Genomic DNA, 17,015 nt, shown 5'->3' with positions numbered 1-17,015 from the left:
CGGTCCACCAGCACAGCCTCCCATGTACCTTCATCGGAGAAAGCAAAATAGTGGCAAAAGAACCAGTAGGGAAACACTTCAGGGCGACAAGCAGGGGAACACTCGCAAACCCATCTGGATAGCACCCCGTGACATGCGCTTGTCCAGGGTGCAGAGCAACAAGCGATCCACGCAACACCCCTTCACTGTGTTGCAATAGCGTCTAACATGATACTTGAGTAGCGAAAAAAGAACGACGCCCTCCGGCATCGTGGTGCCTCTCAAGTTAGCTGTGGCCTTCGCGGACCGGAAGTAGTGTTGCAATGCCGCACATACACTCAAGATGCGAAGATCGGGATCTTGCTGAAAAGCGCCGGAGACGTTCCCAGGCATTGTCCTATACGCAAGTCGCGGGATGATGCTTAGAGAAGAGCAGGGGTATTCCCCGGCAATAGACAAGACGTATACATGTGGCATCTGAAGAAGACTCACTGTCCGCGACCACAACAGCTTACGAGCATCAAGGGAGAAGCGCTGTTTTGGGCCCCATATGTACGCATATGCTTCCAACACGGTGGTGAAAGGGACCACCACTGTGGCGAAGTGGTAGTGTAGCAAATCTGGATACTGTTGTTTGATGTACGCGTAGAAGTGCTCGAGCGGTAGCTGCTTCTGCACTAGCTGGAGCAAGAAGTTCGTGTCGACGACCATCAAGACCGCGTTGTCCTTCAAAGCGTTGTCTACTATACTGCCGATAGCGCGAGAATACCAGCGAGGAAGGCCTATGGCCTTGCTGTATACGCTTGTCAAGGCCATGAGAACACTCTGAAACTGCTGGAAGACCTCCACCGGCGCCTGCATGCGGAACTGCGCTGCCCTGGCTTCGGTGCGTGTTTCCAATACCTCTCGGGGACACATGCGATCCACCGTTTGTTGCACCACATCCTCAAGGGCAAACGCCGCATATATGTCAGCTTCGTAGAGACAGTCCACTAGCTGTTTATATGTAGCCACCTGGGTGCGCGCCTCGGCCCTCGAGGCAGAGAGCAGCTGCAACTCCTGCGCTGCGTGCAAGGCAAGCTGCCAATTCCCAGTCTCTTGGAGTGTCGGCAAAAGCGCCGATAAAAGAGAGGTGCACATCGGATGCCCGGCGGCCAGAGATGCGGCTGTCAGGCGCAGCGCGGGTAGGTGTGCGTGCATGCGGCCAAAACAGCGAACTAGTGGTTGCACCATGATGGGATGCAGCTCCACTTTGGGTTCCATGTGCAGTACGCCGAGAGCCAAACGCCACTGATTGCTTCTGCAGAGTGCCGCGAGCACGACCCGCCGCTGCACCGTGCTGCTTATTAGCCACGGGTGACTGAGCAACGTCTCGAGGGCAGCTTCCCAAAGTCGAGCAGTGCAAGCCAAAGTGATCTTGGCCTTTGCCCCGTCTAACGTTTCGCTGTTCACATCCTCCCGAATGACGCGCTGAAGCGCCGCGACATTTCCCGATTCCTTGTATCGTTTGATCACCGCAAGAACAAGACTCTTATCTGGTGTTGTGGGCGCTATCGGTGCTTTGATCAGATCATAATAAAACAAGGACGCGCACCATGAGTTGGGCATGTACGACAAACCATGCTCCAGTTCCGCAGGTGTGGGCTGGTACACCCCTCGAAGATAGCTGGTGCACTTTGCGTATGCTCTCAAAACATCCATCCACGACTGCGCCCTGCTCGCCGCCAGCACAAATGGTAATGGTGCATTGGAGAGGGAGCGTGCAGGCATTTAAGCAAACGCAGGCAGTTGCTCCTCTTCCTAAACAGCCGAGTGTGTGTGTGTGTGTGTGTTTGTGTGAAGGGGGGGGGGGAGGGAAGGTGGTCAGCAGACGGTACCGATATTCGCTCGGCAAAAACAAGAAGCAAAACAACCGTACGCAATGCGAAACGCCGCATTAAAGGTACACCCCCCACCACCACCAGAAAAAAAAACAGGGAAGAAAAACAAGTGAGCAAAAACGGGACGACAAACTTGTAGGACAACAGCGAATGAGGCGATAGAGTTTCCGCGCAGGGAATTCGAGAACCCCGTCAGACCAACCTCTACTCTCACCGCAAGTTCATCACGGCGCCTCGGTGCCCCTGGCTAGGATTGTGAACGCTCATAGAATAACGCGGCCGGTGGATTTACTTGGATGCGAGAAGCAACTGCTGCTCCTCTCGTTGTTGACGCGATATGGTCATTATCTGTTTTGTTTTTTGGTTTCTGTTTTCTTCTGAGCCCCACCGACTCCCTCCACTGGGCAAACCCCGCGCAGTAGAGAGTCTGCAGAAGAAGATTGAATGTCTCTCTTTCCACATACTGTTTGCAACACCGCACACAGAGCAGTGAACAAGAAGAAGCGGTTCGCACACGCGCTACTATCATGCCATACACCGGTACCATACATTAGCAAAGCGTCCACCTTCCAAGCCAAAAGGATCGTTCTGAATCAGGCTTCGGTATGAAGTGAATAGAGCACTGAGCACACGCCCCTGGCACCCGCCGATGGGATTGCCCATCACCTTCGGGGCGGAACCAACCAGAGGACTGGATAGAAACAGCGAAAAAGAAAAGCGGCAAAAAAAAACAGTTTACATCAATCCTCACCCAAAGCGATCGTCTTTGAGACACGTGTGGCAATTCATGTATGTCAACATGTATACAATAGAGGCCCTGGATAGGGTACATGTGACAAAAGCCATCCCGAATCATTTCCACCACCTACTGCAGAATACCAAGTTGACAATCTTTACAGCGCCTTTTTTTTTGGGGGGGGGGGTGCAATCAACGCAGAAGGCTCACGACAACCGACCATTGATTCGGAGTGCTCTGCGAAACCAAGCTCAGCGTCCTCCTACCTGAGCTCAATGCACAGACGACTAGACCCCTACTTCCTAGCATTTGCACGAGAGACGTCACCATTTGCAGCTCGCCATCGGCACCCTGAACACGGCTTGCGTGGACCGTAGCGAGACTGCCGAGAAGTGAGACCAAGAAGCATAACAAAAACCTGTTAGTCGCATGACGCACTTCGACGGCGGAGAACCCATCAATACCGCCCAAGATGTAACTTTTAGCGCAACAAAACGAGATGATTTCTCGATTTGTGTGTACATTTATTGAAATGCTTGTGATGCTATGGCCAGTTAAACAAAAAGAAGCTGCAGTGTACTCGATTCGATGTGCGACAAGTGTGTGCAGGCCAATATACATGCGGAAGGGTTCATAATGTCCATAGGAGCGTCTCCCTTTTCCTCTCCCCCTCTCCCCCGCCTCCACTGGCACAGTAGAGAATAACTACGTAAAGAAAGAAAATGAAGAATATGCAAATTACAAAGGAGGTGGGTCGGTGGTGGTCGAAGAGAAAAAAAGGGGTGGGAGAACGCGTGGGTGGTAAAGATGGACTCAGAGAATACACATATAGATATATATACACACACACACAGAGCCCCCCCCCCCCCCCCACACACACACACACGTATGCTGCAAGGCAACCCATCGAACCAAAGACCGGCAAACACAAAATGTGTCCCTGAGACGAGGTACGAGACAGCCTTTTTCGAATCTGCCGTGGATAGTAGACACCACCGGAATGCGCACACAGAGGTGGCGCACGGCACGGAATGCGAAATGAAATGCAACGAAAAATGAAAAAGAAGAATGGAAAAGCAAAACGCACACACACACACACACACACACACACACACATGATCACCTGCGCGCCTGGTGTCCTTGCTCTACGCTCATTTTTTGCGTTTGTGCTGATGGTGTGCGCACTTTTGTGAGCCATTCAACGCCTCTATGTACACAATGAGCAGGGGTTGTTTACAGCGGTCAAGCCAGCATTGGAGCTTTCCCCACCCCCTTCCCCTAGAGATGCAATGTGTACAACCCCATGATCTGAATGCTCATGGAGCAACAAGCAACTTGGGCGTTAGTTCAGCCGCGCATGCTTCGGAGAAAACTAAGCAACAAAATATGTGCCGCAGGTGCGGTGTCACACCACCTCCGTGAAAAGGTGTTCTACCTGGGGAGGGGAGGAGAGGAAGGGAGGGAACAGCAACGCCACGAGGGGTGCAAAGGGGCTTCATTTTCTCTGAGGAGCACACCCACAAGCAGCGCAGAGAGGTGTACGTCTTCGCGAATTCTCACGCCAGCTCCATCTCCATCTGATGCTGGAGAGCCAAAAGGAGCTTTTCCTTGAACATCTCCAATGAGGTGTACTGGGGAATAGTAATGAGCGACCCGCACGCCTGGGCGCGGGGAAGGTGATCCACGCTTTCGTTGTTCTCGGCCACGGTGAGGGGTCGGATAAGAGGCAGCCGGCGCTGCCCAGAAGCGAAGCAAATCAGCGAAGCCCTCTGTTCCATTGAGAGCTGCTCAACGATTTGCCAGAACTGCGACTCGCGACTACCCGTCAGCTGCACTCGGATGTACTTTTGCAAATCCGGGATTGTTAGATTGCTCTCGCCGCATACCAAGTTCTCCAGATCCCGCCACGATAGACATCGGACAACCCGGCGGGAAAGGGTACTCCAAAGGCCGCTACGGATGGCGCAGAGCTGCTCATCCATTGAGTGCACGAGGCAGCGTTCAGCGATTGTGCGCCGCTGCTGCGCGGCCACCTCTTCGTCGTTTCCGTTGTCCAGACATTCCACACTCGCCGCGTAGCCGGGGATGAGTTCGTCCGCGACGCCGCTTAAGAGAAAGTTGTCATCCTTCACAGTGGCCTCAACGACGCTATCGACGTGCGTGTAAAAGTCTTTGATCGTTAACTCGTCGTCTACCAAAAACTTCCAGAAAAAGGGCGAAAAGTCGATGTCGAGTGGCGTCTGCGCACGCGCCGAGTGTCCCATGATCTTGCCAAAGAAAGTAAAGAGATTTAAATCGTAGATGGAGTTTGCCTGACTGTCCGGCACCAGTGAAATGCGCTGCGAGTTGTTCACAAACACAAACAGGGGGTTTCGGTGGAAGTCGGAATTCGGGTAGCACTTATCGGGGTGCTGCATCATTTCAAATGCAAGGAAGGTCCACAGCTGCCGGTAAGGACCGCCCATGTCGACCGGGGCGTGTCCGGAGCCGCTAATGTGAAGATTTACCTTGAACAGCGGCGACATGCCCCACTGCTCCTCCGTGAAGAACCCAATTTGCCGATACAGCTGTGCAAGAATAGAGCACCGCAGTGCATTCTCCGTCGTGCGTGGGAGGGTAGAGTAGAGATCTGTCACGCGTACGAATATCGTTGGAGCTGCAGTAGCCGGCTCGAGAGGAGCAACGTTCACGAGCAGGCGCTGGCGGAAAGAGCGTCGGACGAGACCCTTCATGGCCAAAAACGCCTGCGACAGTGTCCCTATGACAGTCTCCTCGTCCAGGTCAACAAAGTTGTTTGCTGTGGCCATACAGCTTTCCGTCACAGCCACCACGTGACTGAACCTTCGCAGTTCAGCTGGAGAGTACGACTGAAGAAGCGGGTAGGCGTGGACAAAGAGCATGAGAGGATCGTCTGGCAAGGAGGAGACTGGCATCCCGTGGTTCTGTGTTTCCTGCTCATTCAAGTAGTCCTCCGCGTCTGACAGAAATGAGGCCACCTGTACGTAAAAGGCATGAGACTGTGGGTCCATCGCGCTCCTCTGGTTTCGGTCGTAGCTGTCCACAAGCGGGCGCGCATAGCGCCCGGAGAGGTCTGTGTAGCCGTCTGGCGCGTACACGAATTCCTCTGCCTGGAGCCGTATCTTCATCCCACTGCACGTGCCAATCGACGCGAAGGGAAAGAGGGGCGTTGAGTTCGTCACGGTAATGGGGATCGAGATGAAGTGCCCGAGCACACCATTGAGAGACCACGCCACCGTCCGCTCCTCCATGTTGAGTAGACATCCCACAACGGCACCGGGAATGCTCTCTGTCGGTATCTTGTACTCCTCTTTACCTTCCCGTGTATTGATGTCAGTTCCGTTGTATGCAAAACTGTGGCGGTCACTCCCTACATGCTGCCCTGGCACCTCGTTGTGCACCGCGGTTCCCCAGCCAATCGCGTAGGCAGAGGTGATACGGTCTGGGAGGGTCACCTCGTAGTAGTAGCGTCCATTCGCCTCTGTGCCGCATGTGCTCGTAACTTTGCCGACCTTTAGCTCCTGCCGCACGTAGTCACCAAAGGTGCAGAGTGTATCTACCGGAGGAGTGCTAGGATCAATCGCCATTTTTAGCTCATCTACCACGCGCGGTAGCGCCACCTCCGCCGTCACCGACCGCCACAGATCAATGAGGCAGTGCAGTGGAGCGACAGGGATGTTGCGCAGCTGTTCGTCCAACGGACTGCCGAGGGCAAGCAGAAAGTCAACGCCTGCCGCCACATCCTTTTTCATTCCACTGTCTTCTGGCAGTGACGCCACCCAGCGCTCGACGTACGAGAACAAGGCAGAGAAGAGCTGCTGGTAGATGCCGGTGTACTGCAACCTCGACTGTACAAAGGTGGTGATGCTGCGGAGCACTTCATGGCGGTGATAGCGACCACAACGGTGAGCTGCCGTGACGACGCCGTGCAGACAGTCCCACAAGAGGTGCTCTCGTACCTTTTTGATAGCTTCGGGGCGAAGCAGGAGGCTATTGGTCACGAGACGGGCAAGTGAGAGAGCATCCCATGGTTTTACGCTAGGGTCGTTAATACGCACGTTCGCCTCGCTCAGCATCACACTCAGTTGATGGGTGCTGGCATCTTTGCACACGAGCGCATCAGCGAGCGGGTGATTGATGAAAAGAAAAATCTGGTCTAGGAAGTCGGGGGGCGTGTGCTCGATTTGACTGCACGTCACGAGGTACAGGTGACGGGCTAGCAGCACGACAAGACGGTGTGTGGATTCGCGCATGTCTCGATGCGGCTCTGGTGGGATCGACGCATCGAGGCAATCGGGCAGCGGCTCTACTGACCACTTCTCAGACACCGGCGAAAGCAAAGCAAACCGCCGACAAGAGTTGAGTGTGAAGGGGCCACCTTTGCCCTGGTGAGACTGATACACACCCTTCAGCCGCAGCCCCTCCGCGTCAAGGAATCCGACCATGCTAAAGTACACGTCCTCTCCTCCTGTCACCGGTCCGATGCGCACAGCTTTGGCGGTTGTGTTGAGAAAGTCCATGAGCTCCCCGTATCCGCGCGTCTGTACCCCCGCCGCTTCGTCAACACCGCTGGTCGCGAAGTCCTCCAGTTTGCGCTCCAGGTCGGCGCTGTACGAGCGCATAAAAAAAAGCACGCGGCGGGAGTACCGCTTGTGCTCGTACACGACGATGTACCGCGTCTCCTCAAGTGTGCCTTGCGACACGAAGGCGCGGCCAATTCCGGAGAGGGAAAGAGAAACTGTGAGCGTCTTGGCGACGCGAGACAAGACTAGTTCTCCCATCCACTCTTCCTGGAGGGGCACAATTCCAGAGGCTTTGGACGCGTCACTGAGGCGCACCGTGTGTTCGTACAAGCTGCACGGTAGCCCGTTCGGCTGAGTGTACCAGGGCCGACCCCCACACTGTTTCAGCGGCACGCAGCTCCGGTAGGACACCTTCGAAACCGCCTCGTTGCGCGTGTTGCGCAGCGTCAGTGATTCGCCGCGGCGGGATGTCACCTCAAATATGTCGTCGCTATCCAATGTGTGCACGAGGGTGCCGTTGTGAAAGCGGCGCTTCCTCTCGTCTGGGTGGAGCACTGTCACAAACGGGGCAATGTGCCGCTTCTCTAATTCCCACCGACGGCGATTTGCCGTGGAGGCGACGAATGCTCGAATCTCCTCCAGGAAATTCACGGGTGCATCGTTCTCGATCTTGACAGTAGATAAGCGCTTCGTCATGCTGATGAGTCGCTCCTGATGAAGCGAGACCAAATTTGAAAGGGACTCGTTCTCGCATAGGGAAGAGAGAATGAGAAGAAATCGCGACATGACAAAGCCCTCTTCGACTGTTGCGCCCTCGTGGCGGTCACGTCGGCAGAGGAACCACTCTTCGGAGATGGCGCTTTTCTCGTTGACGAGGTAGTGATGCAACGGCAGTGACACCACCTCCTCGGTCTCCAGCACCTGCAGTCGGATAAAGCGGTTGTCAAAACTCAGACGACGGCACTGTGCGAGACGTTGGTCCATCACGATGTACCCCAGGCCGCTGTTCTGAAACAGGCCACGGCACGGGCTCAAAGGAAGACGACAGTTCTCGCGTGTCACGAGCCAGACGCTGCCGTCGCGGCCGACCGTTTTCACTATGTTCCCAGTGACCTCCTCCACAGTGGTCGTGAGTGTGCACGCGCGTTCCGAGAAGACGGAAGCGGTGATGCCTTTTTTCCCCAGCAGCACAAAGCAGCCGATAGCCTGCGCAGCCTTTTCACCATCTTTCAGTGCAACAGCCTTTGTACCAACCACGACCCAGTCGCGCGAGATGGTGATTCTGCGCGTGACAGCGTCGTACCTGAGGGTGATGCGCGAGCCTCGGTTGAAGCCGTACGGGTCTCTGCTGCGGTTCAACAGAGGCTGTCGAAGTGACGGGTCGCTACAGTACGTTGCAATGGTGGGGACGTTTGACAGGCACTTATCGCGGAGTTTGTCGCGCGTCGCCTGAACAATCTCCTGTGCTGGGCCAATACCCACGAACACCGGTGCATCCACCGGGAGAGGACTGCCGTCGACGGTGTCAATCACGACAGAAAAAGCCTCCGAGCCGTCTTGATCCACAAGGCCCCAGGCGCAGAGAGCATTGTCCTCCACTGCCTCAGCCACGCAGTTCATTTTCGCTTCTAGCATGCGGCACCCGCTGCTGCGTAGGTACATGGCTGTGGTGGCAGGTATTGTCACCTTCATACCCCGCTCCACACTGGTCGGAGTGGTCGTCGAATAAGCAATCGGTGACCCATCCATCACGGTGAAGCTGTGGTTCGAGTGCACGCAAGCAAAAAAACAAACCGAGCAGAGCGTGTAGTCGGCGCACTCATTGCACTTGAACCAGGACCCCGGTGTCCCCGCTTCGCCGAGGTTGCAATTGCACCCGTCGCAGGCCTTGCGCTCGTCGGGGGTGCATAGGGCGTAGTGAAGTTTCTGGCAGGGCAGGCGAATAGCCGGTGCAGTACTGTTAGAGGGCAACAGAACAGCCACCGCATCCGTGTTAAAGAGGTTCACAAAGGGGTAAAGAGCACCGTCGGCCGGTAGGTTGTCGAAGATAAGACCGAGCGGTATCTCTTCCCCGTTCACTGGGGTGCGAAAGGCATGCATGGTACGTGCTGTGCGGTCAATGTGGAGGCGAATGGTGTCACCGCTTACAATAATGCAGCGCGGCTCCGCTGCTACTGGAAATGAAGCGTCAGTGCGCAGGTGGCGCAGTCGCCATGGAGAGTCATCCATGTCATGCAGCGCCCACACCTCCGCTGTGTGGGCGTTGAGGTCCTTTCGTCTCCAGTGGAATGCTGACGTGCAAACACCGAAGTAATACCCACCGCCGAGGATCTGTCCTTGATTTCCGCGAATGAGCTGACACCGGATGCTGATCTTTGCGCCGGTCGGAATGGAGGGCTCTGCAATCGCAATGAATGGCGTCGAAACTCCCTTTGCTCCGGTGGGCACGGTTGCAAGGCGTCCGCAGTAATGCGAGGGCAAAAGAAATCCTCGATTGGAGAGCGCCTCAGAGAAAGTGAAGTCCTCCGGGATGGGTGGTGGGTGCGTGGCAGGAACAGAGGATAGCCGACACAACACCGTGATGAAGCTGCCCACGCGCAGGCCATGAAAGAGGAAGTCCCAGTGATCCTTCTCCTCTGATGCAATCTTGCAGCGCTCTTCCTGCTCAGTGCAGCAGAGAGCCTCAACCGTGATGCGTGGCACCACCATGCGCTCTGCTGCGGCAATGAGATGATCCACACAGCGCGATAGCCCTGTCAAGCACGATGTTGGCAGGGCAGTGTCAAAAGTGCATGACGTCTGCGGCTTGGCTGGCGTGCGCATGTTGTAGAGGTGTTCGTAGTTCGCTTTTCCCCCGAGCGTGAACTTGCAGCGCAAATCGTTCAGCCGTGAGACCGTTACAGTCACTTCTTCTCCCACTGAGCTGCGCAGATGCAGGAGACGCAGATCTGGTACGCTCTTGAAGATCGACAGCGTCACCTTGGGGAACTGTTGCATATCGAGCTCCTCGCATAACCGCCGTGCAACAAGATCTTGGAAGGGGTCGAGTGTCAGCATGGAGCGCAGCACGTCCACCGAAGCTGCACCAAGCAGCGTAGGGCCAGTGATGGGAGCAGTCATCGTTCCAGGGCTAATCGCTGCTGCGGCGTCGTCGTTGTAGAGTTGCACAAACGGCACCAGATCAATGTCCTCTGGGATGTCGCTGAAGAGCGTCTTGAGGAACTCACCCTCGCGGTAGAAGTCGATGCAACGCTTGTCGCGATCCACCACGACCCGAATCACGTCGGCGTTGCCAAAGGTACGCTGAAAGTTGTTGAGCTTAACAGTGGGGTTAGTGGCATGCGGCAGTTGCGGGGAGGTGTCCTGAATTGCCCACACGATGGGCGGATTCACTGCCTTCCAGCTCTGCGAGTTGCTTGTTGGGGTCAATGGACTGAGCCCAGCGACAGAAACGCCAACAAAGTAGCCACCCTTGAGCGAGTGCCCCTTCGACATGCTGCGCCTCGTCACCTTGACAGAAAAAGACACCATTCCGGTCCGGGGAAGGACGTTGCCAAGCACAATGCTACGCTGCGCGTCTGGCAGCATGTGCGCGTGCTGCACATTCACAATCGCCATAGCGCTGGCGTCACATTCACACCACATCGGCACAAAAGGGATTACGTCCTCACTGTCTGTCACGCTGTTGGCGTTCTCGAAAAGAGTAGACACCAAATTCCCTGCCGCCTTGCCATCGGGGACCTCTTTCACGTGTACAATAACGTCTGGCAGCAACCCAATCGTGGAGATCTGAACAGAGTGCAGCGGCAGCAGCATGAGAATGGAAACAGCGTCGAAAACCATGTTGCTGATGTGCTCACTCAGAAGAATACCGTGTGTGGCAATGTGTCGGATTGTGGAAATAAGCACCATGATGGAGTACTCGGCAACGCTGAGCGCTACAGCTTGCTGGACGCGCGTCGTGGGGCTGCTGTTCAAAGAGCCGCCAATGCCGATGTTCATGAGGGATGAAGTGACGCTGTTCACGTGATGGCACACCACATCACACAACTGCGTCAGCGCGCCACGGGCGCTTTGGCTCTTGGACCCCTGTACAGCGCACACTCGTGCCGTCAGGTAGTGCAACACCATCTCCGCGGTGGAAGTGATGCGGCACCACGTAGGGCCCTTGGCTATCGTCAAGGCAGGATGCAGCTGGCGGTAATCGTACGCGAACGGTACCGTGCCAAAGTTCACAGCGACGCGCACCGCGCCTCCGTCGTCGAAGGAGATGGCAGGGTATAGCAGTGCGCTATCAGCGTTCGCGTTGGCGGGCACGCTAATGCGGCCCCCAAAAGAAAGAAAGCGGCCATTGAGCGTGTAGAAAAGGAGACGCGAGGTAGCTACAATACCGCAGCCGACTGTATCTCCCTCCATAAAAGGCGGCAGGTGCGCCTGCTCGCCCCAGTGCACATCGCCAAGACTGCTGTAGAAGAGGAACAAGTCCTCGCCACGGACGGCGAGCTCTGTGTGCGGCAGTTGAACACCAACGTCGAGCTTCCCAATAGGGGAATTGATCTTGACCTCGTAATAGTAAACCCGTGGAACGCCCTCCTTCCAGTTCAGCTGCCACCCCTCGTCAGCACGAACGAGAACCGCTGCCCCAGAGCCCTTCTCCATAACCACACCGAGCTGCGACCGTGCCGTTTGAATCGCAGGAATGACGACTGAGAAGCCGTTCGGGAAAACGCGACTCAGAGAAGTGAAATCAGCCGCACCGAGGAGCTCTGTCCTTATCGCCTGCTCTTGATCCGCTGCGACATCCTCGTCGGACCGAGGGATGTCGTGACGCAGGCGCCAGGGTGCAGTCAACGTAGCCGACACGGTCGGAGAACCTATCTGGGCTTCCAAAAACTTCAGGATGTCCTCCTCCGTCTCAAAACTGCGCTTGAACTCTTCACAATCTGCCTCATCCCAGGGTAGACACAAAATGGCGTGGAACAGCATCAGCGGACGCCCATGCGAAGCCTCCTGGGTCAAGGCGGCTCGATACCCAATCGGACCCAGCGAATTCTTGAGGGCAACAGAAAAGCTGTGAAGTACGCCGTGGAAGGCGCGACGCACAGCCGTCTCTGCATCGAGCCCGGCGCCGCGCAGCACTTCTGTAAAGTGTTGACAACTGTCAGTGCATGTGAGGCTCCACAGCACTCGCAGCGCATTCGTCAGGAACTCGTCCGTCAGTCCTGCCGGATTATCTTGCAGCAGCCGTGAGAGCAGTCGCAGACCCTTTTCAATATTTCGCGCAGCTTTCGTGCGGTTGATCAAGTCTTCTTGAATCATTGATGGGGTGATCCCCTTGGCGAGCAGGGCGCGCACCTGCTCTAGCGAGTCGTTCTGCGAAGACAGTTTCACAACGCTTCTGCGCGAGCTGGTTGATCCCCGCCGCTCCGACAGCGACCTCGACCCATTGAGAGAATTCTCAAATCGACTTGAGGAGCGACGCCCAAGCAGCGGTGTTGGGCCATCACCCTCAAACAACACACACTCCATCATCCAGCGCGCCAGAGATGTAAGGAAGACGATGGTATCCTCCTTCGCGCTTCCCTGAAGCTTGGTGCCCCACTCTCCACTAAACCATCGTAGCTTCAGCTCCTCTTCAGCCTGTCCACGTGTTAGCCCGCAATGCAGAAGAATCGACAGTAAAGCGCGGATGGCTGGGCGCATCGACGGGATAATGGTCCCCCGCATAGCCTTGCATACCTCATCCACGAACTCTTTGCCCTCCTCGGTGTCCTGCAGAACGCGCAGCGGAAATTCAAAGTTGTTTTCGCGTGGTTCACCGAGCACCTCGATATGATGAGCAACCAAGACACTTGTGGTGAGCCCGTAGCGAAACAGCGGTGCAACGGTGATCTCTGAAGAGGACGGTGGCTTCTGCATCAGCTCCGCAGCGGAGGCCAACAGCACACGCAAAACGGCATCTCGCATCACCGATGCCAACGAAACATCAACCTCGAACTCATACTGTGCAATTGCAGTGAAGCTGTTTTCCCCGCTGCCGTAAATGTGAAGTACACCGCCGTCTAACTTTTTGAAGGAGCTCGTCTCGTCCACAACTGTGCAATCCGGCTTTCCGTTCTGCGCGTCAGACTGCATCACGGAAAATGGTGGACTACCGACTTCCTTGATAAGTGACACACTCCGTGCAGTCGAGAAATCGAGACACAGGCGCCAGATGTTAGTCTCCTCCTTGTTCGGCACGTACATGTCGTACGCCTCGTGAGTGGAGAAGGCAATCACTTGCTTTGGAAGGGACGGAACCGCTTGCAGACGACCACACAACTCCAGTAGGTGCTCTTGTGTTTCCGCAGAGACGGCTGCCGGGCACAGGTTTGCCACGGCGACAAAGAGAGGCAGAACACCCGTGAGAAGAACCGCGTTTGGCTGCTCATCCACCCGTGCAGGCAAGAAAAGAGATGGACAGCGGCACATATAGCCGACAAAAAGCTCCAAAAGCTGACTAACGTGCTTCTCTGATTTGTGCGCCGCGTGCGAGTAAAGAGTGGTCATGACGGCAAGCACAAAAGATGTCATGAGATGGGTCGCCTGCTTCGACTCCCCAGGATCCCTAGTGGCTTCCTGCTCACACTGGCGCAGCAAGTTCTTCGCTGCGGACACGATATCGTCTGGACGGTGCTGCACAATGTGATGAATAATGGTATAAACGCGCTCCCGTGAGAAGTAGCTCCATTGTAGGTCGGTGTGTTCGCTAGTGTCCACATGTAGGAGCATCTGTGCCTGGTCTTCCACGGTTAGCGACCACGCAGTCGCCACTTGATAGAGTTTCTGCGTCACCTCCAAGAATGTTTTTTCCGTGAAGAGCTCCATGATGGCGCTGCACGACGTCTTCAGCGATGCGGCTACATCGAAAATCCGAGAGTCGTTGAGTGTTGCGAGGCGGCGGAAGTGTACCAGTGCCAGTGACATGAACGCCAGCACTTTCAGTGGTGGCGTGAAAGGCTTCACTTGCCGCAGCGCCTGCGCAAGCGAGCGGAGGGTGGAGAAAGACAGTGGCGAGTTCTCCGGAAGTACACGCTCGAGCTCGTAGCTCTCCGTGTAGATGCAACGGTATAATTGTTCCAAGAGCCATGGCGCAGAGCCGGTGGGCGGGGATGCCTCGTTTGGTTTGCACAACTCCAACTCCTTCTCTATTCGGTGTCGGGTGAAGAGGCGTATTGAGCTAAAAGTAGAAAAGCGCTGCTGGTAAACAAGCAGCTCCGATTCATCATCGAGAATGGTGTACGTGTTTTCGCTGCAGGAGCGTGGGCACTGATACACACGTACAATGCGATTGCTCGCACGGTCCACCTCAGCCACAAGATCATCAGAGCCTTTCTCTGCCGGTGGCAGCATCAAAAAAAGACGGTATGCGCTCTTGAGCACCCGGCCACCCAAGAGAATCTCATCGTCCAGTGGCACGTCGGAGAGGTGTGTTGTGGCTATTGGAACCACCAGGGAAGAGTCCCATGTGAATGATTTGGCGTTCAACAACACGCACTGGCGTCCTACCGTCTCCTTTAGCCACACTCCGGTGCCTTCGTCCATGGGGAGCACAAACAACGGGACAACAGAGCTGCCAACAACCCTTTCTCGAAAGAACTTCCGTACCGTCCCTGAACCGTTCACACCGCCCCACAACGCCATAGATCCGAAGTGACCGGAGCAGCGCAAACACTCCACGCTTTTGATCTTCATCGTCTGCGACTGTGTGTAGTGCGGCCCGGTGAGCTCGACGATGGAAAAGTTGACACTGACAGTCCACACGCCCCTGCTCCAATTCACGTGTAAGAGGTACCACTGAGAGGTAGAGGGCAGCACCCCTTGGCAGAGAGTGGAGCCCTGTCGCAACCTCAGCAAGTTACCGCTAATGTCAACCCAGAGGGGGTCCCCGGTGTCAGGAATAATGGAAACGAGCGTGCCAGCGCAGTCGTTGTATACGTGCGCGCAGAGCGAGAAACTGTCCAGCGATTCAGTGAAGGGGCAACTGAGGGAAGCGACGGGCACTTTAATGTTTGCTTTCACCATGTGCAGCGACGCTGTTGAGCCGGATGGCAGGAGCGGAGATGATGTCGTCTCCAGGACACCTTTATGGTAGTCTGTCACCAGCGACACGCACTCCGTCGTGTACTCCTCCTTCGTTGCAAGGTCAGTCGTAAGAACAGCATGGCGTAGCCCACTCGTATCCGAACACACGAGGTGTGCTGAATCCCCTGAAAATGTCGCACTCCAGCAGCTGGTCACGACCTCTGGAAGCTCTCGCTCAGCGTGCAAGGAGCCTGTCGAGAGGTTCAGCACCACCACCATTTGCGAGCCTACCATTGCAAGGTATTGGTGGTTGGGGCTCACGCAAAATCTCTGCACGCCCGCTCCCTCGCCGAGCACCATCTTCATTTTAATCGGCTCGTCTTGGAAGCAATCGATCGGGGAGGTGATTGGGGAGATGTCCAACGCACAAAGTGAAAAATTTTGCAAAATCTCAACTGCGTGCGGAACGGCCACCGGCATAATACTGGAAGAGGTGATGGTGAGGTGTTCAAGAATGTCAGTGTACCGAAGCACCTCGTCCAGCTGATGGCGGCGCCCTACTAGTAGTCCGGCAATGGCACAACGCTCCATCACCTGCGCCGACAGCGGCGTCTCCTTGACGGCGATGTCCAGCTGCCGAAGTAGCTGGCTCACAACAGACGGCACCAGCACGCGAGAAAGGTTGACATCTCGCAACAGTCGCTGATATAGTAGCTCCAGTGAGCATACATGCGACTCCAAACCATTGAGGAGGTTCACGGAGATTACCAGTGCATCTGATTGCAACTGTGAGTCGAAGGTAGAGGAGTAAACGCAGAGGTCACTCGTCGGGTTATCCGCTGAGTGGAGATGTGGGGAGTTGCATCCCTCATCGTTTGGAATGACAGTGGTCTGATTAACCTCTTCGGTTGTCATCTTGAGTGCTTCTTGAGCGTGCAGAATTATCTCCTCGTACATGAGAAAAGGCGACGGTGTCACTGTAACGCTGTTATAGGCCTTGGCGAGGCTCCGCACATGTCGCATGACTGCCTCGGGATCAATCGATGCATCACCGTCGAAGTCCGGTGGGGCGGTGGGGAGGGTAAAATTTTGCTTCGGATTCGACTGTTGTTTTCTCATATACATGCGATACCCCGCAGCATACAACTGCGATAGGGGAACGGTATCAAGCTCTATTGAACTTTTGTTTTCGCCGCTTGGGTCTTGTATGTACATGGTGCCTTTCTGGTACGCGGTGCACTCCACGTACTGTGCCTCATACGTTGTGGACCGTGCGGGCACAGTATCCGTAGCGCTCGTAGTTGTCGCGGTGTTCCCGAGCAAGGTGAGCTGCGGTGGCGGGGTGCCTCTCGGCCCCCGGAACGTGCTAGGCCAACTGTCATTCGTTGCAAAAGACATCGTCTCGACTAAACCGACACCCCCCCCAAAAAAAAAGAACCACAGATGAGACAAACAAACGAGTGCCGTGTTTCCTGTGTTGCGCAGGAGCGCAGCTGTGGTAGTAGTCGTAAAGAAGGTGCCAACTGCCTAGGAATGACTGCTGAAAGACGAAGAAGCTTGAGTGACACAGAAAAGAAGACCGCCGCCAAAAGTGAAGTGTTGGAAGGGGTGAGGGCAACGGGCCTTGCTGCGCCGGTACGCAGTGGTGTATAACCGCCACGCTACACAGAATATCGGCTACGAGGGCACACCCTAAGGCGCCTGACCTCCTTCATCCGATGTGGGGATGAAAAAAAGAAAGCGAAACGATTGCAATGTTCGGTGAATGGGGTAACTGCGTCGACAAAGCTGCAGAAAATAAAGATGGAGAACGGA

The 17,015-nt window shown here is 55.5% G+C and overlaps 2 protein-coding genes across 2 annotated transcripts; both read right to left on the bottom strand.

Moving 5' to 3' along the window:
• Positions 1-78: 78 nt before the first annotated feature.
• JKF63_02757 (uncharacterized protein) lies at positions 79-1,749 on the bottom strand (the record flags this gene model as incomplete). The annotated part of the gene is made up of 1 exon (XM_067898781.1): positions 79-1,749. One exon carries the CDS (start codon positions 1,747-1,749, stop codon positions 79-81), a length of 1,671 nt encoding a protein of 556 aa, XP_067754938.1.
• Positions 1,750-4,151: 2,402 nt separating this feature from the next.
• On the bottom strand, positions 4,152-16,598 carry JKF63_02756 (uncharacterized protein; the record flags this gene model as incomplete). The annotated part of the gene is made up of 1 exon (XM_067898780.1): positions 4,152-16,598. The coding sequence occupies one exon, from the start codon at positions 16,596-16,598 to the stop codon at positions 4,152-4,154; it is 12,447 nt and encodes a 4,148-aa protein (XP_067754937.1).
• Positions 16,599-17,015: the final 417 nt, after the last annotated feature.

This window comes from Porcisia hertigi, chromosome 32, assembly GCF_017918235.1.
Source record: "Porcisia hertigi strain C119 chromosome 32, whole genome shotgun sequence".
Lineage (NCBI taxonomy): Eukaryota > Euglenozoa > Kinetoplastea > Trypanosomatida > Trypanosomatidae > Porcisia > Porcisia hertigi.
Note: the sequence above shows the minus strand (reverse complement) of the source record. Positions and strands in the feature narration are given on the sequence as shown.